This window comes from Dipodomys merriami, unplaced genomic scaffold, assembly GCF_024711535.1.
Source record: "Dipodomys merriami isolate MVZ:Mamm:240054 unplaced genomic scaffold, mDipMer1.0.p SCAF_8, whole genome shotgun sequence".
Classification (NCBI taxonomy): domain Eukaryota; kingdom Metazoa; phylum Chordata; class Mammalia; order Rodentia; family Heteromyidae; genus Dipodomys; species Dipodomys merriami.
This window is the reverse complement of record NW_027206401.1, coordinates 38,562-65,412: the sequence shown is the minus strand read 5'-3', so window position 1 is coordinate 65,412 and position 26,851 is coordinate 38,562. Positions and strand designations below refer to the sequence as shown.

General features: G+C 42.8%; 1 protein-coding gene across 3 annotated transcripts; it reads left to right on the top strand.

Moving 5' to 3' along the window:
- Positions 1-1,083: 1,083 nt before the first annotated feature.
- Tbp (TATA-box binding protein) lies at positions 1,084-25,511 on the top strand. 3 transcript variants are annotated; one of them, XM_070010614.1, is made up of 8 exons: positions 1,084-1,212; positions 7,139-7,303; positions 9,319-9,701; positions 12,477-12,564; positions 16,759-16,850; positions 20,555-20,722; positions 21,593-21,687; positions 22,650-25,511. In XM_070010614.1, the coding sequence occupies exons 2-8, from the start codon at positions 7,250-7,252 to the stop codon at positions 22,727-22,729; spliced, it is 960 nt and encodes a 319-aa protein (XP_069866715.1). In that variant the 5' UTR covers positions 1,084-1,212; positions 7,139-7,249; the 3' UTR covers positions 22,730-25,511. The 3 variants fall into 3 exon arrangements, with proteins under 3 accessions (XP_069866715.1, XP_069866716.1, XP_069866717.1); XM_070010615.1 differs by having other exon boundaries at positions 7,136-7,303; XM_070010616.1 differs by lacking the exon at positions 1,084-1,212 and adding an exon at positions 1,603-1,810.
- The last annotated feature ends 1,340 nt before the right edge of the window (positions 25,512-26,851 follow it).

Genomic DNA, 26,851 nt, shown 5'->3' with positions numbered 1-26,851 from the left:
TCCTGGGGCTTGAACTCAGGGACTGGGTGTGCTGTTCCTGAGCTTTTTTTTTTTTTTTTCAAGGCTAGTGCTCTACTAATTGAGCCACAGCTCCACTTCTGGCTTTTATTATTTTTTAATTATTATTATTTTTTTAATCGTGGTTCACGGGCAATGAGTCTCCTGGACTTGCTGACCAGGCAGGGTTTGAACTGCAATCCTCAGATCTCAATCTTCTGGGACAAAATACTATTTACAGAAAAAAAAAACAGAGCCATTAGTCTGTAGCGCCAACAGGGTTGCAGATTCAATCTTCGAATTGGGGAAAAAAGAGGATCCGTTTATTTTTATTTTTGACAGCACTGGGGTTTGAACTCAGGGTTTTATGCTTGCTAGGCAGATGCTCTATCAATTGAACTATGCCTCCAGAAAAAAAAAAAAAAGGTAAACCATTTAAAAGTCGGCATCTTGCCGAGCACTGGTGGCTCATGCCTGTTCTCCTGGCTAGCCAGAATCTGAGCGCTGAGGATCGTGGTTTGAAGCCAGCCCGGACGGAAAAGTCTGGGCGACCTAGCTACACCAAACCACCCAGAAAGCTACAAGTGGAGCTGCGGCGCAAGTGGTACAACGCTAGCCTTGAGCAGGGATCGGGACAGAGCCCAGGCCCTGAGTTCCGAGTTCAAGTCCCAGGAGCAGCTGGCGGTGGCTCCAGCCTGTCATCCTAACGACTCAGGAAGCTGCCACGCGCGCTGCTGTTCAAAGCCAGCCCAGCAGAAATATGTTGGTCCAATTAGCCAACCAAAAAACTTTTTTTAACCCGGAAGTGGAGTTACAGTTCAAGTGTTTCCTGGCCAGGATGGAGCAAAGACGCCTGGCAAGAGCCTGAGCCCCACCCCTACCCAACCACAAACGGCATCTTTCCAGCGTTAGTTAACGACCAATAAGAGATGGCCCCGCCCCGGACGTTCTGGAGAATCCCGCCCCTCGTTCCTCTTAAACGAGGCCAAGCGCCCGGGGAACACCGGAAGTGACCAAGCGCCCACACTTCACATGGCGGTTGCTTAAGCGGCGATAGCTTGCTGAAGCTGAGAGTAGAACTGGCGGAAGTGACATTTTCAACGCGCGCCCGGAATCTTGTGGGGTCGGGGAGGGTCGCGGTGGCGGGCGCCTGGGCCGACTTGGTTTAACTGCGTTTCCGCGGGCGCGTCGCCGTCTTCCGTGCGGTCGCTCCAGGTAACTGCCCTTTTGGCTTTCCTTCCTTTCGAGGTCGCCTTGGGAAGACGGCCCCGCCAGCCCGGCCCCGGGCGGGCGGGCGGCCAGGGGTCGGAGCGCGGGCCCACGAGGGACGTTCCTGCGCTCGCGCTGCCGCCGCTCGCGCTGCCGCGGCTCGGGCCTCTACCGGCCGCCCGGCCGCGGCGCCGGCGCGGGGCCAGGCGCGGGCATTCCCGTCGTGCGGCGCGGGGGGCGGGGTGGGCCGGCCCGGGCCCCGAAGGCCGAGCGGGCCCGCCCCACGCTCCCGCGGAGCAGGCCGTGTCACGCAGGCCCGGCCGCCCGCGGGAGCCGTCTGTTGGAGACTTGGTGCGCATCCTGCGTGCGGCGCGTGGGAGGGAACGCCGGGAGAGGGGAGAGCCTGGCACAGCGTGTGGAAACGCATGGCGGCGGGGGGAAAGGCACCGGTGCGGCTCGCGCGGCCGCGTGCGGCGTTGGTGGGAAGAGGACGGGGTCTCCGTGACGCCCAGCCTTGAACACTGAAGAACTGTGCCTCGCGGAGTACTGCCTTGGTTCTTCACTTCCCAAACGACGGGAGCGCTGCAGGCAGCGCATCTCGTAGGTGAGGAGCGACGAGCCCAGGCTAGCAAGCGTGAAGTGACCCACTCGCTTATTCCCAAGACTTGGAGTTTGCAAATGTCATGTGCAGGCCGGGCGCCGGTGGCGCACGCCTGTCATCCTAGCTGCTCAGGAGGCTGAGATACGAGGATGGCGGTTCAACCAGCCCAGGCAGGAAAGTCGGTGACACTCTCTCCGGTGAACCACCGGAAAACCGAATGTGTCGTGTGGCTCAAGTGGTGGAGCGCTAGCCTTGAGCTGAAGGGCTGAGGGACAGTGCCCAGGCCCAGAGTTCAGGCTCCACAACCCCCCTCCCCCACACACGTGTCCTGGAGCCACCAAAAGTTCTGGAAAAATCTGTAATAATACTTTGAGCCTTAAAGTCTACCTCTATTATCTTGGGGGTCAACCATACCAATGATCCTTACACTGAATTTTCAGCCTCGAGTTTTCTCCTCTCAAATTTATAAATTCTTGCCAAAAGCAATCTTGCTGCACTTCAATCCTTTATTCTTGTTGCCTATGTAATTACATTGGCTGCTCTTGAAGATGTGACCCTCCCCATATCTGCTATCTCACTTGCAGTCCATAGTCATATAGAGCTCATTATTTGCATTACCAGATACACTCTTTTTATGTCTTTGTGTATCATTTCATTTTACCTAACATGGATATTCATAACTTATTTATCTTGTTAGAGCTGTGTTAGATGGTCCCTGCTTAGAGAAAACACTGTCGTCTTTTCAGAGTACTTCAGTCTGTATTCTTTAGTTTTCTACAACATATGCGCATCCATTCATGATCATATACTTATGCCAAGCATGGTGGTAGGCACAGAGAAAGATTTCGTTTCTGCTTTCATGGATCTTAGCGTACTTAATGCATAAGCACTTTGTGTATTAGCATATTCAGCTTACTTAGTTAAACTGTTTGATGCAGAGGACTGCATACTCTTCATCTTTATATCTGTAGCACTTCTGTTATTATAGGATAATAATGTCAGAAAAATATAATTTTCCTATATATTTGACATATTTCAGAGGCAGGATCCTTCCTCTCCACATTTGTCTGCCTTTTTTTTTTTTGTTTGCCATGGGGTTTGAACTCTGGGCTTGGGTGCTGTCCCTGCACCCTGCAGCTCAAGGCGAGCATTCTACCACTTGAGCCACAGGGCCACTTAGGGTTTTCTAAGTGGTTTATTGGAGATAAGAGTCTCTCGGGCTTTCCTGCTTGAGCTGGCTTTGAACCATGATCCTCAGATCTCAGCCTCCTGAGTAGGATTACAGGCATGAGCCACCACTGCCTGGCTTGTCTGCTTTTTTTCAATGACAGGGATGTAGGATAATCTTTAGGGTACTTTCACTGGGTCAGCAAATATCAGATGAATGTGCCTGCTGTTTACTCTTTTTTTTTTTTTTTTTTTTTGCCGGTCATGGGGCCTGAACTCTGGGTCTGGGCACTGTCCCTCAGCTCTTCAGCTCAAGGCTAGCACTCTACCACTGGAGCCACAGCGCCACTTCCCGGCTTTTTCTGTTTATGGGGTGCTGAGGAATCGAACCCAGCGCCTCATGCTTACAAGGCATGCACTCTACTGCTGAGATACCTTCCCAGCTGAGCTACCTTCCCAGCCCCATGCTGTTTACTCTTGAAGTTAATGTGGGTCTTTGGACATAATGCTTTTAAGTGTGAGATCTATATGTTTTATATGAGACTATCTTCTGATAACCGGTGTTTACATTTATAATAATAGCTAATATTTTTCTGTGCATACTATATAACTAGACACATGTTGATAACTCATTCAGTCATTTAATCTTTTTTTGACATTCTGTTGTCACTGCACCCCACAGCAAGTTATTGGTCTGTTTGAGCTGAACTGACAAGATCTCTTAGAGGCTGAAGATACAGCCCTTTGTCTAGCTTATGTGAGGTCCTGGATTGGATCTTCTCCACTGGGGGGGGGGGGTAGTAGGGAATGTCTTTTAGGAGTTACATTTCTTTCATTAGCAAGTAACTTCAGATCCCAGCAAAGCTGAGTATAGTGGTGTACTTCTGCAATCTCAGCACTGAGGAGATGGAAACAGGATTTGAGTTCAAGGCCATCTTAGGCTACCTTTGGAATTTGAGGCAGCACTTTGTCTTATCTGGAAAAAAGAAAAAGAAGAATGCTACATAAGACAGCTATCATTAAGGTGTTCTAAGAGGTAAAATAATTACTTTTTTGGCCAGTTCTGGGGCTTTAACTCAGGGCCTGGGCACTGTCCCAGAGCTGCTTTTGCTCAAGGCTAGCACACTTTTTCTGTTTATGTGGTACTGAGAAATCGAACCCAGGGCTTCATACATTGTAGGCAAGCACTCTACCACTAAACCACATTTCCAGCCCTTACTCTGAAAACATTTTATTATTTATATAGTTGCTTCTGCAATTTTTCATTGCAGTTGGAACTCAATAAATGATTACACAAAAGCATATTGAATCCAATTCAATGTTTATTAAACTTTATGCCCAAGATACTGTGAAAGGTATAAAATTGAGTGAGAGGTTTAAAAACCTGAACTTGGCCTAACAGTGGTATTTAAAATTATATTTATTATAAATTTTTATTATAGGGGCTGGGAAGGTGGCTCAGTGGTAGAACGCTTGCCTTGCATGCATAAGGCCTTGGGTTCGATTCCTCAGAACCACATAAGCAAAAAGAAAAAAGCCAGAAGTGGCGCTGTGGCTCAAGTGGTAGCCTTGAGCTGAAGAGCTGAGGGACAGCACCCAGACCCAGAGTTCAGGCCCCACAACTGGACCCCCCACCCCACCAAAAAATAAATAAATAAAATACATTTTTATTATAGTCAATAAGCTGTCTGCTCTGATAGTACAGTTTGCATTGGAATTTGTTTTATTTTTCTGGTTCTTGAGATAGTCTTTGCTTCAAACTTATCCTCTGTTTCAGTCCCCTGAGGACAGGGATTGTAGGCATTTACCTTCATACCTAGCTTCTACAAAAGTGGGTTATTTTGTTTGTTTGTTTGTTTTGTCGGTCGTGGGGCTTGAACTCTGGGCTTGGGTGCTGTCCCTGCACTCTTCAGCTCAAGGCGAGCATTCTACCGAGCATTCTACTGCTTGAGCTACAGCACCACTTCTGGTTTTCTGGTGGTTTATTGGAGATAAGAGTCTCATGGACTTTTTCCTGCCCGGGCTGGCTTTGAACCAAGGTTCTAGATGTCAGCCTTCTGAGTAGCTAGGATTATAGGTATGAGCAACTGGAGCCTGGCTCCTAATGTTTTTTATTTGTTTTGTTTGTTTTCCCAGTACTAGGGGTTTTGAACTCAGGGCCTTGATGCTTGCCAGACAAGAGGCTTCCACTTTATGCTATTTTTTCAGATTTGGTCTCATGCTTTTTGCTGTGGCTAGCCTGGACCACAATCCTCTTACCTATGCCTCTCACTTAGGTGGGATGACAGATGTGCCCTACCATACCTGGCATGTTTGTTGAGATGAGGTCTCATTGATTTTTCTTTTTCTTTTTCTTTTATGCTAGTCCTGGAGCTTGAACTTTGGGCCTAGATGCTATATTAGCTTTTGTGTTTAATGCTAGTGCTCTAGCAACAGCTCCGTTTCTGTTTTTTTTTTTTTTTTTAAATGGATTATTGTGTAGAAGAATTTCACGTCTTGGTTGGCTTTAAACCTCCATCCTCAGATCTCAGACTCCTGAGTAGGATTATAGGCAAGTGCCCCTAGTGCCTGGCTCACTGAATTTTTTAATTTTTTGGACAGGTACAGACTTTTGGTTTCAGTTTTTTTCTTTTTTGATAGTGCTAGGGTTTGAACTCAGGTCCTCATGCATGCTTGGCTGGTATTCTCCCACTTGAGTCACAGTTCTAACCATGCTTTTGCTGGTTGTTTTTCAAGATGGAGTCTAGAGAACTTTTCTGCTTAGGGTAGCCTCAAACTACAATCTTAGGTCTAAGCTTGTGTCTCTTTTTTTTTTGGGGGGGGGGGTCCGGTCATGGGGCCTGAACTCTGGGCCTGGGCACTGTCCACTTGAGCTATAGCAGTACTGAGGAATCGAACCCAGGACTTCTTGCATGCTATCACTAAACCACATTCCCAGCTTTGCCTCAGTTTTTAATGCTGATTTTAACACTTTAATTTTTTGGGGGCCAAGGGAAGGTTGCCAGTCTTAGGACATGAACTCGGGGCCTGGACACCGTCCCTGAGCTTCTTTTGCTCAACGCTAGCACTCTACCACTTGAGTGACAGTGCCACTTCTGGCTTTTACTGTGTATGTGGTCCTGAGGAATTGAACTCAGGGTTTCATGCGTGCTAGGAAAGCACTGTACCACTAAGCCACATTCCTAGCCCGACACTTTAATTTTGAACCTTGTCAGAGTATAAAACATGTAACAACAAGTAATTTTAGTTTTGGGCCCTTGACATTTGGACATGTAATTATAAGAAATGTGAAAAGAATAGGCTTTAAGTTATGAGGCCAGCAGGGCACCCAGTGGCTCACGCCTGTAATCCTAGCTACTCTGGAGGCTGAGATCTGAGGATCACAGTTCAAAGCCAGCCCGGGCAGGAAAGTCTGCGAGACTCTTACCCAAGTAACCACTAGAAAACCGGAAGTGGCTTTGTGGTTCAAGCGGTGAGCACTCCTGTTGAGCTGAAGAGTACAGGGACAGCACCCAAGCCCTACAGTTCAAGCCTCATGACCAACCAAAAAAAAAAAAAAGTTATGAGGCCAAAAATAAAATATTCCACAATAGTTTAATTGTTTTTTTTTTTAAGTTTTTTTCTTGCCAGGAACTGTTTGCTCACGTCTGTAATTGTATCTACTCAGAATACTGAGATCTGAGGATTTTGATTCAAAGCCAGCTGGGGCAGGGAAGTCTGTGAGACTTCTGTCTCCAATTAACCACCAGAAAACCAGAAGTGGGTCTGTGGCTCAAAGTGGTAGAGCATGAGCCTTGATCAGAAGCGCTCAGAGACAATGCCCAGGTCCCAAGTCCAAGTCCCATGACTGCCCCCAATTTTTTTTTTTTCTGTTTTTTACCTTGAGCATGCTAGGCAAGTACTTTATCACCTTTTGTTTTGCATTTTAATATTTTCATTGTTATTATAAAGATGATGTACAGAGGAGTTATCATTTTCACCTGCCAAGTTAGCCTGAAACTCAAAGTCCTCCTGCCTCCATATTCTGAGTAGTCAGGATTACAGGTATGAACAACTATGCCTGGATGCTTTGGTTTTCTTGTGATTTGTATAACCACAAAACAGTAGTTATGATACTGGTTACCTGTGTTCTTATATTAAACTTCAACTTTTTTTCCCAAGCAGCATCATTTTTGATTGATGTGTGAAGATAACCCAGAGGACTGAGAGAGTTGCTGAGTAGAGTGTATTGGGGATGCTCTAGGAAAAGACGGAGTACTGAAGACAGTGAGCACCATGGATCAGAACAACAGCCTGCCTCCTTATGCTCAGGGCTTGGCCTCCCCCCAGGTAATAAAGTAGGAGGGAGGTTGGATATCTGTACTGTAAGGTGGTTGTTTAGCTATCTGTTACTAAAAGTGAGTATCTTTCTTTCAAGCTTCCTTTAGTTTTTGAAAAGTTCTGTTAGGCTCTGTATAGACACAACAGTGTTTTACTTTGGGAATTGTTTGGAAGCTATCTTAAGTATTTTGTCTAGAAGACAGTCTTTTTTTTGTGCTAGTCCTGGGGGTTGAACTCAGGGACTTGGTGCTGTCTCTGAGCTTTTTTGCTCAAAGCTAGCACACTACCACTTAAACCACAACTCTACTTCTGGCTTTTTAGTGGTTAATTGAAGATGAGTCTACTAGACTCTCCTGCTTGAGCTGGCTTTGAATTGTGATCCTCAGATCTCAGTCTCCTGAGTAGCTAGGATTACAGGCATGAGCCACTGGTGCCCAGCCTCTCCTTTTGTATTCTTGCTGTAACGTAAGTATTGTAGACATATTTATCTTGTATTGTTTGCCAAATAAAATGGTGAAAGTGAAAAAAAATCATGGCTCTTTATGTGAATTTGAGAATCAAAGTAAACTTGGGACCCTCTATGTAAAAAATATAGAACGTTGCAAATGATATTAAGGGATTTACAAAGCCATATTTTAATTCTCTGCATATTCTGTGAGCCTCATAGATTCTATTGTCAAGGAAAGGTTGTGTTAGGGTTAGGATCTTTGTGATCCTGGCTCATCTGCTAGAGACCTGTGATCTTGGGAATGTTTCTCTAGGCATGCATTTCATGTCTTTCTCTTCTCTTCTGTCTCTTTTTCTTTTTTCCTTTTCCTTCCCCTGTTTACTTTACCCTTCCCTTTCCCTCTCTTCCTTTCTTGTGCTGGTCCTGGGGCTTGAACTTAGGGTCTGGGCACTCTGAACTTTTTTGCTGAAGGCTGGCACTTAACCACTTGAGCCACATCTATACTTCCAGCTGATTTGGTGGTAAACTGGAGATAAGAGTTTCATAGACAGAAGTGGCGCTGTAGCTCAAGTGGTAGAGCTCTCGCCTTGAGCTGAAGAGCTGAGGGACAGCGCCCAGGCCCAGAGTTCAAGCCCCACGACTGACAAAAAAAAAAAAAAAAAAGTCAAAGAGTTTCATAGACTTCCCTGCCTGTACTAGCTTAAAATGGCAATCCTCAGATCTCAGCCTTCTCATTAGCTAGTTACAGGTATGAGCCACCAGTGCCAATCTCAATTTACTATCTTTACATGGGAAGGTCCATTTCACTTCCCAAAGTGCTGTTTGTGGGACTTAGGTAAATTAGTAAATTAGTAAATTTAACAATGCCCCAAAAGTATTGAAGTGTTAGAGAAAAGTAGGTTGCTAGTATTTGATGGGCTTTATTATTTTATGCTTTTGTGAGGCCAAGTGAGCAACTTTTTTTTTTTTGTCAGTTGTGAGGCTTGACCTCTGGGCTTGGGCGCTGACCCTGTGCTTTTCAGCACCACTTCCGGTTTTCTAGTGGTTTATTGGAGATAAGAATCTTATGGACTTTCCTGCCCGAGCTTTGAACCGTGATCCTCAGATCTCAGCCTCCTGAGTAGTTAGGATTACAGGCATGAGCCACTGGCACCTGGCTGTGAGCAACTCTTTGAATAGTATTCTAATAGTAATACTAATCATTCTTATGATTATTTAACAGTTCAGCATTTTCTAAATGCCTGCTACATTGAATGCTTAGGTAGATATCTTTAGGTGAGCATGTAATTGGTTATTCACATTGAGACAGATAAGGTACTCCTCTTGTAAACAGGGATATGAGTTGCTCTGATTATGTCCCTTTTGGATAGATTTGGGAGATTAGAGAACTTCCTCATAAGTGACATTTGGATTTCAATTCTAAGCTCTCCTCTACTGTATTCAATATTAAGGTGGAATATGTTTCAGAGTAGCAAATTTCTTTATATTTTATATGTCTTACCTGTGGTATCACCACGCAAGGCCCATAAATGATAGCATTGGCCTAACCCATTGTTTCCCGTGCTTTCTTCTATAGGGTGCCATGACTCCTGGAATACCCATCTTTAGTCCAATGATGCCTTATGGCACAGGTCTGACTCCTCAGCCTATTCAGAACACCAATAGTTTGTCTATTTTGGAAGAGCAACAAAGACAGCAGCAGCAACAACAGCAGCAACAGCAGCAGCAGCAGCAGCAGCAGGCAGTGGTAACTGCTGCAGCTGCAGTACAGCAATCAACTTCTCAACAGGCGACACAGGGGGCCTCAGGCCAGACTCCACAACTGTTTCATTCTCAGACTCTGACCACTGCACCCTTGCCAGGCACCACTCCCCTGTATCCCTCTCCCATGACACCTATGACTCCTATCACTCCTGCCACACCAGCCTCTGAGAGCTCTGGGATCGTACCACAGCTGCAGTGAGTACTTGGTGTGTGGGTGCCCCGTGCCCCGTGCCTGGTGCCAGAGGAGGCCCTTAGAGCTGTGTTACAGGCGTTGCTTTCAGATAGTTGATATACTTAAAAGCATGGCAGAGCGGTAATCATGTGTCACAGGTGGCTTCATCTGTCTTCTAAGAAGGAACGGGAGCTGTGAGTCAATGCCCTAAGCAAAAGGGTCTCCTAACATTTTTAGAAATGGGGTCACTTTTGTTTTCTGTACTTGAGCCACTAAAATACAAGGTGAATTTCATGTCACTCTTGCTGGACATTAACTTGTAGCTGATTGCTGAGTCAGTCATGTGAATTCTGGGGTAATTATAGTGTTGGTACTGGTATAGTGGTTCTGATTTTCTTCATATTCATATTTTACATGCAGATCTTTGAAGATCTGTGTCTTTCCCAGAAGATGAGTGTGGCATCTTCCAAATGAGATTTCTGCCTATATGTAACAGTGTTTAAGGGGCAGGGAAAAGAAATTTTTCCTTCCTGAATAACAGCCAGAAGTTTCCAGTTACTAGTCAGTGAGAAGAATGTACTTTTGAACAAATTAAAGGAATCTTTTTTTTTTTTTTTTTTCTTGTTGGTCATGGGCTTGAACTCTGGCCCTGAGTGCTGTGCCTCAGCTCTTCAGCTTAAGGCTAGCACTCTACCACTTGAGCCATAGCACCACTTCTGATTTTCTGGTGGTTAATTAGAGTCTTATGGACTTTCCTGCCCAGGCTGGCTTTGAACTGTGATCCTCAGATTTCAGGCTCCTGAGTAGCTACAATTATAGGCGTGAGCAACTGGTGCCCAGCTAAAGGAATCTTTATAATCAAAATTACTCACTTGTGCAGTTTATTTCCCTTACTACATACATAGTTGTCATTTATAACTCAGCTCTTACTCCTTTTGGAACTCAGTGGTGTGTAATTGAGGATCCAGCAAAGTTTTTGAATAACTTCAGTTATAGACATTAAGTATGTATTATTTCTGGCTAAAGTCATAAATTGGAACTAGTTTGGGCTGTGTATTTGTTTTTCATGTTCCATAAGGCATCCAGTCAGCCACATTCAGTTTCCATTATTTAATAACACCATGACTGGATGGCAGTTCAGTATTCTCAAATTTTTTTAGATTTATGAAGAATTAAGGTAAATATTTTATGAAAATAAATGAGAATGCATTTATCTATTACATGACTAACTTTGTGACACACACACACACATATATATGTATATATATATATATATACACACACCATAATTTACTTGAGCAGATCATAGACAGATGATGAAAGCATGTTTGTATACAGAGGTGACAGGAAGGAAATAGATAATGGAGAAATCAAAGCTCTCAACCTATCTGGGTTTATGGCTATGTATCAGAGACCACTTTCTAAGTACGAGAAATATAATCAGAAGCAACATTTGAGTTAGAACTTATTGTCTTTGTATACTTATCTAGAACCATATCATCAGGATGGCACTGTTCCAGGTCTGTGTGTGACAATTGAATTGCATTCAGAGGATGTTATCCATTTCATATTTACATGCTTTCAAAAATGAGGAAAATGTAGAATAAAAAGTTTAGTTTGCTGTTCCATTAATATTTATAATAAAGTTGTTTTCATTGTATCTTTTATTTGGTGCTGGTCATAGGACTTAAACTCTGGGCTTGGGTGCTGTCCCTGAGCTTTGGTGCTCAAGGCTGGTGGTGCTCTACCACTTTGAGACACTGCTCCATTTCCATCTTTTTGTTAGATAGTTGGAGATAAGAGCCTGCCTGGGCTTTGAAATGTGATCCTCAGATCTCAGGCTCCTAAGTAGCTAGGATTACAGGTATGAGTTGCCAGTGCCCAGCTTCATAATATTGTATTTTGTTTGTTTGTTTTTGTCTTGAACTTGAACTTGGCCTGGTTGCTGTCCCGGAGCTTTTTTTTTTTTTTCTCGCTCAAGGCTAACACTCTACCACTTTGAGTCATAGTGCAATTTCTGGTTTTCTGGTGGTTGACTTTTCTCTCCAGGCTGGTTTTGAATTGTGATCCTCAGATCTCAGACTCTTGAATAGCTAAGGTTACAGGCATGACCCAATAGTACCTGGCTTCATATCTTTGTCTTTCATAAGTTATTTACAGAATAAGTCAAGAATACATACAGAGGCCTTCTGGACCAAGGTAACCAATGATGACTCTATGTATCATGAATTACTGAAGCAAACCAAGTGAGAAATCACATCTTTCCCATTGCCAAAGAAATGGGATTCTCATCCTTCCAAAAACTTTTTCGGAGGCCTGAGAAAGTTTTGCCTGCCTGTTTTCATTACAGATACTTTTTAATAATGAGCTGACCTTGGTGGTATTTCAGAGTTCAGAGAAAGAGAACAGCTGATTTAGGAAAGGCTTAGGAGAGAGACCCAAGCCCTAGTTCTCCACCTGAGTCTCACGTGCATACTAGAATGGGGTACTGTCCAGAGGCCTCAGCTCCTTTGAATGTGTGAATGTTAGTAATTACCACCTCATAATACATTGTGAATGCTAAGTAAGGAAATCTGGGCTAGATGATATGTATGCATGTGATAGGAAGGGAGAAGAGAGGAAGAGAGGAGGGAATGGGGAGAGAGATGGGAGAGGAAGGGACAGGTGAGGAGAGAGAAAAAGAGAACTTGAACACTACAAGAAAGAGTAATGCCTGGTGAAAATATCAGATTCCTAGATCATTTAAACCTTGTATGAAAGTTAAACTTACCTCATTTTACTTTTATTTTTTTTTGCAGAAATATTGTATCCACAGTGAATCTTGGTTGTAAACTTGATCTGAAGACGATTGCACTTCGTGCTCGAAATGCTGAATATAACCCTAAGGTCAGACCCATTTTCATGTACTTTAAACTATACAGTAAAACACAAATTTTCTAGTAGTCCCTAGATCAGAAAGCTGTGTTACGCTTTAGTTTCTTGGCACCAGCCAAATGAATATCATTTCCTTTGTTGTTGGTCGTGAGGCTTGAACTTAATGTCTGGGCTCTGTCCCCGAGCTTTTTTACTCAAGGCTAGTGCTCTGTACTTTGAGCCACAGTGCCACTTTCAGTTTTCAGGAAAGTCTCACAGACTTTCCTGTCCAGGCTGGCTTTGAACCATGATCCTCAGATGTCAGCCTCCTGAGTAGCTAGGATTACTGGTATAAGTCATAAGTGCCTGACTCCCATTTATGTTTTGAACTACTATGTAGTATGTGTGTGATATATACATGAGTAATCCTGTGGGAGCATTGGGCAGGGAGCATAAGGATTGACCAAGAGTTAGTAATTGTTAAAAGTTGAATAGTAAGTAAAGAAGGTTTATTACAATGTGTTTTTCTACACTTATATAATTTTTTTTCCTAGTATTTTTTTTCTCCCCTTCTCAGTGGGGAGAAAGTTACAAAGTTTCTGTCATTGTAGAAAGTGATTAAGCTAGCAGCTAATTGTATATTAAAGATTTTTTCGGGGCTGGGAAGGTGGCTCAGTGGTAGAGTGCTTGCCTTGCATGCATGAGGCCCTGGGTTCAATTCCTCAGCACCACATAAGCAGAAAAACCCGGAAGTGGTGCTGTGGCTCAAGTGGTAGAGTGCAAGCCTTGAGCTAAAGAGCTGAGGGACAGCGCCCAGGCCCAGTGTTCAGGCCCCACGACCGACAAAAAAAAAAGATTTTTTCCAGCTCTGGGTGAAAAAGCTAAGCAAGAGCACAAGGCCTGGGATTCAAGCCTTAGTACTGGCATGCCAGTACTAGTACAAAAATGCAAGAAAAAGAAAAAGGGGTTTTGTCTATACCAATGGAATGTTGGTTGTTGTTTTTGTTTTTTGTTTTTTTAAATTTGAAAATGAGTAGATATTCTTAGAGGCTGAGATAGACACATTTTGTTTGGGTCTGGAAAGAGCTGGGTTCATGAGCAGATCATGCAGAAGCAGCTCTATGAAAAGGTGAACATCCAACACAGGTTCATCAGATAACTGTCAGCCTTTATACCAGGGAAGTAGTATCTGTTGAATAGATACAATAAAAAGAGAGAACAGAAGGAACCCCTGGGGACAGAATGCAGTCTTTTCCTTCTCTGGCTAAGCTACTGACAGCCGGCGGCCAGTTGGATGCCGTTAAGGAGGTGCTCCCTTCTCCATTTAGATAGATAATCCGAGTACACAGCTCCATGGTGGACCAAAGACCCTTGGCGATTACTTTGAGGTGTCTCCCTGAGAAACTCAGTTTTTCATTTGCCTTTTTTTTTTTTTTTTAAATGGCGCCAGTCCTGGTGTTTGAACCTTAGGGCCTAGGTGCTGTCCCTGAGTGTTTTTGCTCAAGGCTAGGAGTGTTTTTGCTCAAGGCTAGCACTCTACCATTGAGCCACAGCTCCACTTCTGGCTTTTTAGTGCTTCAATTGGAGATAGTTTCCCAGGCTTTACTGCCCAGGCTGGCTTTAAAACCTTGATCCTTAGGTCTCAGCCTTGTGAGTAGCTAGGATTGGAGGCATGATCCACTAGGGCCTGGCTATTTCTTTTTCTTATCTTAAATGATTGGGGCTTAAACTTGGGCATTGCTTAAGGCTAGCACTCATTTTTTTTTTCCCCAGTCATGGGGCTTGAACTCTGGGCCTGGGCATTGCCCCTGGGCTTTTCAGCTCAAGGTGAGCACACTACCAGTTGGAGCCACAGCACCACTTCTGGTTTTCTGGTGGTTACTTGGAGATAAGAATCTCACGGACTTTACTGCCCAGGCTGGCTCTGAACCGTGATCCTCAGATCTCAGCCTCCTGTGTAGCTAGGATTACAGGCATGAGCCACTGGGGGCCCAGCAACTCTTCAACTGAGCTACACCCCACCCTATTTCCCTTTGAACCAGTCTTTTTTCTCACATTTTAGGGAATTCCTAGCTAGGATATAAATATCTGTACAACCCATTGAAATCATGTTCTTGCTTCATTTTCAGTTACCAACTCAAGATCTTTTATTTTGTTTTGTTCTTTGTCGGTCGTAGGGCTTGAACTCTGGGCTTGGGCGCTGTCCCTGCGCTCTTCAGCTCAAGGCGAGCACTCTACTGCTTGAGCCACAGCGCCCTTTCCAGTTTTCTAGTGGGGTTTTCTAGTGGTTTATTGGAGATAAGAGTCTGACGTACTTTCTTGCCTGGGCTGGCTTTGAACGATGATCCTCAGATCTCAGCCTCCTGAGTAGCTAGGATTAAAGGCGAGAGCTTATTTTTTTGTTTTGTTTTGTTTAGAACTCAGGATCTTTTATTTGTTTTTGAGACAATGTGTTGTTACTTAGCCTAAATTGGTCTTGAACTTGTGATTGTACAGATATGCACCACTATGGGTAGCCCATTTCAGAATCTTAGAAATTAGGTGATCTGAGGTTCTTACTTTGAATGTTTGGAAAAGCTTGATAACCAATTTAATGATGGAACTAAGAGCCAAAAATGATTAATATTAAGCAGTAGAAATGAGAGCTAGGTGTACCAGTATATGCATATAATCCCAGGACTCAAGAGGTTGAGACAGGAGGATAAGGAGTTAGAGGCCAGACTTAAGCTGTGTTGAGAGACTCTGTCTGAAAAAAGGGCAGTAGGGAGAGGGAAGAGGCAATAGATAGTAAGATTGAAGTTGTTGTGGATCCTGAGCCTTGATTTAGAGCTGCTGGAAGTTCTATTTCTAGGCTAGGAAGCCTTTTGGTGAGACAAGTTGACTCGGGGAAAGAGTATATATATGCCTATGTCCTGATGTTTAAAAATAACATTTTGGCCAAGTAGCAGAGGCCTGTAATCCTAGCTGTTTGGGAAGATGAGATCTGAGGATTAAGATTTGAAGCCAGCCCAGGCAGGAAAGTCCGTGAGACTTTTACCTCCAGTTAACTACCAAAAACACCGGAAGTGGAGATGTGGCTCAAGTGGTTGAGTGCTAGCCTTGAGCAAAAAAGCTCAGGGCCCCCGGCCCTGAGTTCAAGCCTCAGGACTGGCACCAAAAAATTAAAAAAATTAAAAACTATTTCTATAATAAGGGAGCAATTCATCTTGATTAGCTTTTTGTTGTTTAGTTAAATGTTATATGTGAACACTCTTATTTTGCCAATCTTGATAATTAGAAATGTTATGGATTATTTATATAAACAAACATAGATTTTAATATGTTACAATTTTAACTTATTTGAAAGGATGCTTTGCCTTTTGCCAAAGACATTAATTCAATCCACATGAGTTACAGTTATAGCAAGAAAAGAGTTCTTAAACAGTGAACATGTAAAAAACATAAAAAGCAGACAGTATAAACGAAAACTTTGATTCCTTTCCTACCTTTTGTAGGAAGGCCATTTGGACATAGGATCTTATTACATATTAATAATGCTTGTAATCTGGTTTGTTAATCTCTGGAGGCAGAAAGGTTTTTCAGTTTATCTGCCTAAAGTTCCTACTAATAAAAATTTTGTAGAGAGCTAGTCATTATGAGCAGCACAGAATAAGAAACTGGCCCTGGTCTTGGTTGACAGTACCAAGAACCCATCTGGGGATGTAGGTCAGCAATGTAGTACTTGTTTAGCATGCATGAGGCCCCGGATTCCACCCCTAGCATCACCAAGCAAACACTAAAATACAAAAACCAAGTATTGCAAAACTCTCATTGCAATTTACAGTTATCTTTCTTAGTAGTCCTAATTGGACTTAATTTGATATGTTCCTTGTTACCTTTGAGAAAATCCTGTATAGCCAGATGTTGGCAACTCACACTTGTAATCCTAACTACTCAGAAGGCTGAGACCTGAGTGTCAGGGTTCAAAGCCAGTTCAGGCAGACATAGCTGAGTGTAAATTGACCAGCAAATAACAGAGTGGAGGTGTGGTTCAAATGGTAGTGCCAATAGCCAGGTCTTGAGTTCAAGTCCGAGTATTAGCACAAAAGAAAACATAAATCCTGAACAGGTATATAGGAAAAATAGTTTGATAACTATTTGTACTAGGTTCTTCACTTTAATTATAATGTCTTCTTATCACTAGTTCTCTAAAACGACTTCACTAATGTTTTCCTGTCACCATTTTAGCGATTTGCTGCCGTAATCATGAGAATAAGGGAACCACGGACCACAGCACTAATTTTCAGTTCAGGAAAAATGGTGTGCACAGGAGCTAAGAGGTAATTGTAAGGAATTCATTCTCCTGGTCTGTGTGTTATGAAAGAAAAGGTGTCTAGGTTGTTAGGCTAGCACTTTTTACATGTGATTGTTAAAATGGTTGATTCTAGTCCCTAGATAGCATGCAGTTCACTCCTAAAATGAAGAATCAGTTTTGGACATACAATTTTTACTCATGTATACAATCTCTATAGTTAAGTTTCATATGTTACATATAGTATAACATCAAAACTATTAATAGGATCTGGGGATATTGCTTAGTGGTAGAGTGCTTACCCAGTATGCATGAAGCCCTGGGTTCAATTCCTTGGCACCACATAAACAGAAAAAACTGGAAGTGGTGCTGTGGCTAGAGTGCTCGCCTTGAGCTGAAAAGCTGAGGGACAGTGCCTAGGCCCAGAGTTCAAGCCCCACAGCACACAAAAAAAAGTGGTAGAGTGCTAGCCTTGAGCAAGAGATGCTCAGGGACAGTGCCTAGGCCCTGAGTTCAAGCCCCAGGACTGGCAAATTAAATAATTAAATTACTATTAATAAAGATTCTTATATGTAAAAACAATTATATAACTTTTTGTTTGTGAAAAAGTGCAGCAGAGCTCACTGGACACTGATGAAAGTAAACGGTACAACTAGTAGGTGGGGAAAAAAAGCAAATTCATGAAAAAAATTGATTATGAATCATAGAACTTCAAACCTAATGGTTGCCACAAAAGCATCTGTCCCTTGCTAGGCAACAGTGGCTCATGCCTGTATTCCTAGCTACTCAGAAGGCTGAGAACTAAGGATCATGGTTCAACGCCAGCCTGGGCAGGAAAAATCCGTGAGACTCTTAGCTCCAGTTAACCACCAGAAAACCTTGGTACTGAAGCTTAAGTGGTAAAACACTCACCTTGAGCTGAAGAGCTCAGGGACAGCACCCAGGCCCAGAGTTCAAGCCCCAGGACTGATGGGGAAAAAAAAGCAGCTGGCCCCCAATGGAACTAATTTCATTTGCAGTTACAAGTTATATACATCTTAAGAGCTATGCCTGTCAAAAGATGCCATTGCTTGAGTTCCACATCTGCTTAGCTTTGTATGAACTCAAACTTGAAAAGATGATTACAATGTGCTTGAGTTATTAATATTTAGGGGGCTGTGGATATTTTTGCTTATTTGGAACTTTGAAATTTACCTTTCTTGTTACTATTTTCCTCTGCATAGAACATCAGAAACTTTTGGTTTATTGGGCAGATGTTTCTGATTCTTCCCAAGACCTTTTTTGTTTGTTTTTGGTGCCAGTCCTGGGGTTGGACCTCAGGGGTTGGGCATTGTCCCTGAGCTTCTTTTTGCTCAAGGATAGTACTCTACCACTTGAGCCATAACTCCACTTCCACCTTTTTTGGAGTTGAATTGAAGAGTCTCAGACTTTCCTGCCTGGCTTCAAACCATGATCCTCAGATCTCAGCCTCTTGAGTAGCTAAGGATTGCAGGCATGATCTATCAGTGCCCTTTTTTTTCTGGAAGAAAAGCTTAATAGTCTGACCAAATAAAAATAAGAGGTATGATTATTTTAGCTGATATCCTTCTGTACTTTCTCTCAAATTCTTAGGATAGATGGATGGATGGATGGATGGATGGATGGATGGATGGATGGATGGATGGATGGATGGACGGACGGACGGATTTGGTACCTGTCTTGGGGCTTGAACACAGGGAAAGGGTGCTGTCTCTGAATGTTTGTGTTCAAGGTTAGTGCTCTACCACTTTGAGCCATAGCTCCATTTTAAGCTTTTTGTTAGTTAATTGAGATAAGCTTCTCACGGGCTTTTCTGCCCAGGCTAGTTTTGAACTGTGATCCTTTGTGAGTAGCTAGCATTATGGGCAGAGCCATTGGTGCCTGGCAGCATTTTGTTTATATGAATATAAATATCAAATATGCTTATATTTAATATTCTATCATTGGGCTGGGAAGATGGTAGAGCGCTTGCCTTGCATGAATGAGGCCCTGGGTTCGACTCCTCAGCACCATATAAGCAAAAAAAAAAAAAGCCAGAAGTGGCACTGTGGCTCAAGGGATAGAGCGCTAGCCTTGAGCTGAAGAGTTGAGGGACAGCGCCCAGGCCCAGAGTTCAGACTCCACGACAGGACCAAAAAAAAAAAAAAAAAACAACTCTGGGCCTGGGCACTGTCCCTGGGCTCTTCAGCTCAAGGTGAGTGAGTGCTCTACCACTTGAGTCACAGCGCCACTTCCACTTTTTGAGTGGTTTATTGGAGATAAGAGTCTCACGGACTTTCCTGCCCAGGCTGGCTTTGAACCGATCCTCAGATCTCAGCTTTCTGAGTAGCTAGGATTACAGGCATGAGCCACCGGTGCCTGGCTTATCATTGAAATTTTTTTTTTTTTTTTTTGGGGTCTGGTCGTGGGGCCTGAACTCTGGGCCTGGGCGCTGTCCCTCAGCTCTTCAGCTCAAGGCTAGCGCTCTACCACTTGAGCCACAGCACCACTTCCGGCTTTTTTCTTTATGCTTATGTGGTGCTGAGGAATCGAACCCAGGGCCTCATGCATGCAAGGCAAGCGCTCTACCACTGAGCCACCTTCCCAGCCCCTTATCATTGAAATTTTTTATTTTGGGTTGGGTCATGGGGCCTGAACTCTGGGCCTGGGCGCTGTCCCTCAGCTCTTCAGCTCAAGGCTAGCACTCTACCACTTGAGCCACAGCGCCACTTCTGGCTTATTTTCTTTTTGTTTATGTGGTGCTAGGGAATTGAACCCAGGGCCTCATGCATGCAAGGCAAGTGCTCTACCACTTTCCCTTATTGAAAATTTTATGTCAAACAAACAATAATTTTAGTGACTATCATGATTAGTCTCATCCCTCTTATCACTTTCCCTTCCTTCTCTTCCTAAAACAATTCTTTTCATACATGTATATAAATTACTACAACCATATTCACCCTATTAGACTTCCCCATTCCTGATAATACCCACCACCCCTCTTTCCCATCTTTCACCCCAGCAGAGCCAAGATGGACTTTTTTGTTGTTGCTGTTGTTGGTCCTGGGGCTTGAACTCAGGGTCTAGGCACTGTCCCTGAGTTTTTTTGCTCAAGGCTCACACTCTACCACTAGAGCCACAGTGCCCCTTCTGGCCTTTTCTGTGAATGTGGCAATGAAGAACCAACCCCAGGGCCTCATACGTGCTAAGCAAGCATTCTACCACTAAGCCACATTCCCAGCCCCACTTTTGGCATTTCTGATTTCCTGCACATGACAATATTTTGTAGCATTATCACTTGCATTTTATTGTTCTTACATAAACTCTTCAAGTTCCTGAGTCATAGTTTTACCTAATAATGAAGGCATAGAATAAAAAATGATAGAAAGGATAGAACTTTAATAGCATCAGCATTTTTCTGTTAAGATGAAGCCAAGTTTTCATCTCAATTGAAATTTGTGCACAAAAAGTAATAATAACAGTGATGGTGGTACTACTTGTTGCATCCCCAAATATTTGATATAAAGGTTGATCATCTTGGTAGGCCCACAGTTTTCCATTGAGGATGCAGGAATACTTTATGAAGAACTTGTTAATATGTGTTGCTGTTTTGTCATATTGGAAGGAGAGTGACCAGTTTATTCCTGATACGTTAATTCAGACTTTTAATAAGTCATTCTTCTAAATGATTGAATCAGCTAACTTCAGTATAAATGCATTTTTTCCTTTCTCTAGTGAAGAACAGTCCAGACTAGCAGCAAGGAAATATGCCAGGGTTGTACAGAAGTTGGGTTTTCCAGCCAAGTTCTTAGACTTCAAGATTCAGAACATGGTGGGAAGTTGTGATGTGAAATTCCCCATAAGATTGGAAGGCCTTGTGCTCACTCATCAGCAGTTTAGTAGGTGAGTCTGAAATGTGCTGGGATTACTTTTGGCATCGCTTTACTATATTTACAGTTTGTTCAGAATAAAACACATAGGAGATTCAGAGGATGTCATCATAATGTATATATTATGTGAACAAAGGATATAGTTATTAATTGTATTTCTTCCAGGACTTCTTCCTGCTCTTCTAAGGAATAACAACATCTTCCCCAGATTGTCACTTTCCATGTAATTTAATGATACCCTAAAATACCCTTAACTAGAATGAATTATATTTTATGTTGTTGAATACATTTTAAGTACATGAATTGAATCCACAACCTCTTGTATAAAGGGAGGAATGAGAATCTGGATAAAGAACAGATAGAATGAAAACACACACACACATACTCTTTCCATCTTCTTTGACTGTCTTTCATTCTCTCTCTCTATCTCTCTCTCTCTGTTTTTGGTTTGTTTTTTGGGGGGTTTTTTTTTTGCCAGTCATGGGGCCTGAGCTCTGGGCCTGGGCGCTGTCCCTCAGCTCTTCAGCTCAAGGCTAGCACTCTACCACTTGAGCCACAGCGCCACTTCTAGCTTTTTCTGCTTATGTGGTGCTGAGGAATCGAACCCAGGGCCTCATGCATTGCAAAGCAAGCGCTCTACCACTGAACCACCTTCCCAGCCCTCTCTCTCTCTCTGTATTTATGCATGTATGAACATTCTCTCTCTCTCCTCTTTCTTTCTCTCTTTCTCTCCAGACTTCATAGCCCAGGCTCACTGGACATAGGAGTAGGTGATAGGAGAGTACATAACCAGTAGTTAATTTTTTGGTGGGGAACATCACAATAATATCTGGAAACATGAGACACTTCGATTTCTAAACTCCTTTTGCTATTATCCTTCTAGCTATGAGCCAGAGTTATTTCCTGGACTAATCTACAGAATGATCAAACCCAGAATTGTTCTCCTTATTTTTGTTTCAGGAAAAGTTGTATTAACAGGTAAGTTACAAGGGGAGGTAGTGTCTCAAAGTTTGAGAGTTACAAGGATAGAGTTTTCTCAGTGCTAAAAAGAAACTTGTGTTGGTACATTTGTCTAACATGTTGAAGGTGTCTTTTCCTTTTTTTTGGCCAGTCATGGGGCTTGAACTCAGGACTTGGGCTCAGTCCCTGAGCTTCTTTTGCTCAAGGGTAGCGCTCTACCACTTGAATCAGCACCACTTCTGCCTTTTTCTAAGTGGTTTATTGGAGATAAGAGTCTCCTGGACTTTCCTGTGGGGGCTGGCTTTAAACTGTGATCCTTGGATCTCAGTCTCCTGAATAACTAGGATTATAGGCATGTGTGTGTCACAAGCACCAAGGTTGTGTTTTGTTGTTGTTGTTTTAAATTCTTCTTACCCTACTCAGCCTTTTTTCTTGCCTGATGGGAGCAATGGGGGTGAGTAGGCAGGGTATGGCAACACTGATAAACTAATAATAGATCATGTGTTTAGCTGGAATAAATCCTCTGGAGTTTGGGGTTCATCAGTGTACCATTATGAAGCAACAAAGGAAAGTGTAGTTTAGCTGAGGATGCCAATGGAGAGACATATTTTGCCTCCAGTGCTGCTCTTTTATGTCTTGGTGAAGGATGAAATGTGAGCTACACTTGTGGACAGGGGGGTCTGGATTATGAATTTGTATAGGATGGAGTGTGGGGAAGAGCTGTGGACTGGGGGGACAGAGCTAGTGGGTATATTGTTTTTGTAATTTAAAAAATCTGTATGAAGGAAATTGCTGAATTGGCCCTCACCTATATTCCTAGCTACTCAGGAGTCTGAGCTCTACAGGTTTGTAACTCGCTAGACTCCGTCTCTGTAACCAACAAAAGAAAAGCTGGGCTGGGCTGGGCTGGGCTGAAGTGATGGCTTGCAGCTTTGAGATGATGACATCGCATGCCATTTCACATTTATCTCTATCTGTAGGTGCTAAAGTCAGAGCAGAAATTTATGAAGCATTTGAAAACATCTACCCCATCCTAAAGGGATTCAGGAAGACCACGTAGTAGCTGCCCACTTACTCCTGCCTTCCTCACCCACTTGTTTTTTTAAACAAATCATTTTTGGTACCTCTGATGGTGCAGTTGTGAGAAGATGGACACTCAGTTACAGGTTGCAGCACCAGGCGATGTCCTCTTCGGTGTACCACTGCAGGTTGCTGGGAAGGTTACTTTTTCCACACTGAGATCACCCCGCAGCATTACTGTGAGTTGCTCATACTGTGCTGCTATTTGGGCAGTGTTGCCCATTTATTTATATTTTAAACACTGCTGTTGACAAGTTGGTTGGTTAAAGGGACAGACTTTTAAGTGTTCAAGACACCTGTACAGTTGAAGTTTTTAATTTTTCCCCATAAGCCACAGGTTTTATATTTCTAACAGAAAAGAATCTTTTTTAAAATTGTTTTTCTAATTCGTAATTCTTAGGGGTTATTTTTGTGCCAGACACATTCCACCTTTCCAGTATTGCAGGACAGAATAGCTGTATTAATGAAAGCAAATGGCTGTACATATGTTTCTTTCTTCACAGTACTCTGTATAAGAAAAAATGCAGTTTACAAAAGTGTTAGATTGTTCTTATATCTTTTAAGAGTCATGTGACCATACTGTTAAAAAATTGTATTTTAGATATAATGTCTGAAACCATTTTGATGTTTGTCATTTGTTTTGGTCAACATTTCATTGTACATTTGCCGTGAATATGGACATACACCTGAAAACATACAAAAGTGATCACCATTACAACTACCCTGCCTTGAGTACCTCTTGCCTCCTCAGTACCTCACAGTGCTTGGGACCCTCACCAACCAATTAGGTTTGTCCCACTTTTATTTTATTTTTTTTGGGTCCGGTTATGGGCCTGAACTTTGGGCCTGGGCGCTGTCCCTCAGCTCTTCAGCTCAAGGCTAGCGCTCTACCACTTGAGCCACAGCGCCACTTTCGGCTTTTTTCTTTTTGCTTATGTGGTGCTGAGGAATCGAACCCAGGGCCTCATTCATGCAAGGCAAGTGCTCTACCACTGAGCCACCTTCCCAGCCCCTTTTCCCACTTTTAGAGTAAAGAGCTTAGGCTCCCACTAGACTTGGCATGTTTTATAGCTATGCTAAGAGTCAAAAAATAATCTGAGTCTTCTCTGTGAAAGCTGATGTCCTGTTCACAGACTGCAGGTTCTCTGGTATATTTTGGTGAAGGCTGTTTTTCCCATGCAATAACAAGTAGGCATTTACAAGTTCTTAGGTTTCATTCTGGGTTTTTTTTGTGTTTTTTTTGGGTCCAGTTATGGGGCCTGAACTCTGGGCCTGGGCACTGTCCCTCACCTCTTCAGCTCAAGGCTAGCGCTCTACCACTTGAGCCACGGCAACACTTCTGGCTTTTTTCTTTTTGCTTATGTGGTACTGAGGAATCGAGCCCAGGGCCTCATGCATGCAAGGCAAGCACTCTACTATTGAGCCATTAGGTTTCATTCTTCAGGTGCTTTTTGTCCTTTTTAATTATAAAAGCAGGTTTTTTTTTTTTTTTTTTTTTCACTCAGAGGTTTATAATCAGAAGGAAGTAGTATTTGTCTCCCTCTTGCCTGCTTCCCAGGTTAATGTTCAGAGTAGTGTGTGTCTTTGGTACTCCTCCCTCTTCTCCCCCCAGAGGAACATTTGGTCGTGTTTTGTGGAAAAATACTAAAGCATAAGTTCAGTTTTATGGCTTGTTGTTTTCAGTCAGTCTCAGTTGTATCTCCACGATCTGGAATACAGCATTCTTCTAGGGGCTTTTATTGAACCACTCCTTTAGTGATGACCATTTGCATTTTCCTTGTTTTCTAAAGCAAATTCTTTTATAACCAATAGAGTGTACACCACGAAAGGAAAGGCCTCAACGCTTTCCCTCTAGGTTCTGAATAAATCAACGCCTTCCATGTCAAACCCTCCTGTTTAGACTCTGACTAGGAGCACAGTCTCCTGACTTCTCAAAAGAAAGTCACTGCATCATTAGTGGGCACTCCTAGGCTACAGAACTTGCTTTGCATCAGCCACTGTCCAGTCCCAGGATCCCAGTTAGGGGCTTAGCAGGAGACCACAGAGAGCAGCTCACGGTCGGTCAATCAGCTGTTGCTCTGGTGAACGGAAGGAACTGTGTTGGTTTGGTTTTTGCATCTCCTTCCCTTAGGTGCTGACAGCTCTCACCAGATGACTCAGACCAGGTACCCTAGAGTGTGGTACCTGAAAAATACACAACACGGTGCCTTTCCCAGTGCTTGTTCTCTTATACATGCTCAAACCACTTTCCTTAACTGTCTTCTGCCTCTTTGCTGAGACTCTAAGCTCCAGACAGTGGGTGTCACTTCTTACCCTTCACTTGGTCCCAAGTCCAGGACAGCACCTGGCACAAAGAAAAGGACTCTGTAAATACCTGCTGAATAACTCAACACATCTTTCCTTACTGCTCATTTCTTCTGCCGTTGGCATTTTCTCCAGTGCTCTCTGCAGAGAGCATCCTTTTGTGTATTTTAGATGAGTACAGGTATTTCCCTAGAGATCTTTTAGAAGAGGAATAATACTGGTGTATATAAGAGGCCATTTAAAACTTCTTTTTGGATAGAATTTATATGAGGTTTTATCTTTAAGGTAACAGTATACGAGGTACCATTTTTCTCATTTCCTAGTTACTGAGGCAATAATGTATAGCTTACTTGAAAGACATTCCAACATTGTTTACTTCTCTTCAAGAAAGCATTGTCTTTCTATATAAGTAGGTATTCTATATTCTTCAGAAAAGTTTATTTTTTCACGTAATGCCCTTAAAATTTATAAGCTAGTTAGTTGTATTTCATTAGTGGAGTATTTCACATAATTCTTATTCCTCATGTTTACTGTATTCTTGAGTTCTAGTCATGTAATTGCAAATAGTTTTACATTTTCTTTTCCAATATTTTTCTTTATTTGAAAAATAAAAGTGGAAGTGGGACATCTCATGAACTTTTTTGTCAGGGCTGGCCTCAAAACCACAATCCTCTTTATGAGCCTCCCAAATAGCTAGGATCTCCAGGACGACGACACTAGTGTCTGGCTTCTCTACTTCTTTTCCCCATCTCAGTGGCTGGGATTTTAGCCCAGGGTAGCCTCAACCTTGTGAACTTCCTGCGTTAGCCTTCTATGTGGTGAGATAACATACCAAATTTACAAAATGTTTTCTCTGAACTATAAAATACAGCACATGCAGCAATGCTTAGCTAAAAGTAGTACTCAGAGGCAGCCTTCAGGTCCTAAGATACTCTTGGTGCTCACCACCAGTCACACTTCACAAAAGCCATAATCCTAGTTACATTATTTATAGGTTGAGCTCTCATTTAAAAGTGATTGTTTTAACATTTAGGTTCCGCTTCCTTCTTTCCTCTGGAGTCATGGACCACATGACTTAGGCAGCTTTTCTATCTGAATTTGCTAGCTACAAACACATGTGGTTTATTTTGCATTAGCTTCAGTATTTTGCTTAAAACAACTCTACAGAGGTAAATAAAGCACTGAGCTTTTTGTTTTCTGTGCCAGTATTGGGGCTCAAATTTGGGCCTGGGCTCTGTGCCCCTAGTGTTTTTTGTTCAAGGCTGGCACTAGCACTATACCACTTGAGCCACAGTACCACTTTCTGCTTTCTTGTGTCAATTGGATGTAAAGGTCTCATAGACTTTGATCTTCAGATCTCAGCATCCTGAGTAGCTATGATTACTGGCATGTGACTGGCTTAATGCTCTTGCTTTTCAAGGTAAAATATTTCACAAGTTCATACTGATGTAGCCAATTAGAATCCAGGGTTACAAGCATACTGCAGCCTCACCTTTCAATCTTTAGCTAGATGCCCAGTTCTGATGTAGGTTTTTTTTTTTTTTTTAAAATCCCCATTAACCTGCCATTTCCTCTGATTTTGACATCTCTGGTATTGCTCCTTTAGGTACTAGGTATCCTTATTTATCTTACCACTCATCTAAGAAGGTACAATATTTTTCTCATGTTCTGGCATTAGCAAGATGTCTGGTTGAGTTCTTTTAACTAAACACTTGTTTACAAATTTAGGGGGGAAAAGATTGAAATGTTTTGAGTTCATTACACACAGTTCATTTTTATTATAGAAAAATACAAACAT

Bases quoted from the DNA above. Each gene is read 5' to 3' on its own strand.
- Tbp (XM_070010614.1), top strand. From the start codon at position 7,250: ATGGATCAGAACAACAGCCTGCCTCCTTATGCTCAGGGCTTGGCCTCC. The intron at 12,565-16,758 runs GTCAGACCCATT...TCACCATTTTAG, and splicing joins ATGCTGAATATAACCCTAAG to CGATTTGCTGCCGTAATCAT. The intron at 20,723-21,592 runs GTGAGTCTGAAA...TTATCCTTCTAG, and splicing joins ACTCATCAGCAGTTTAGTAG to CTATGAGCCAGAGTTATTTC.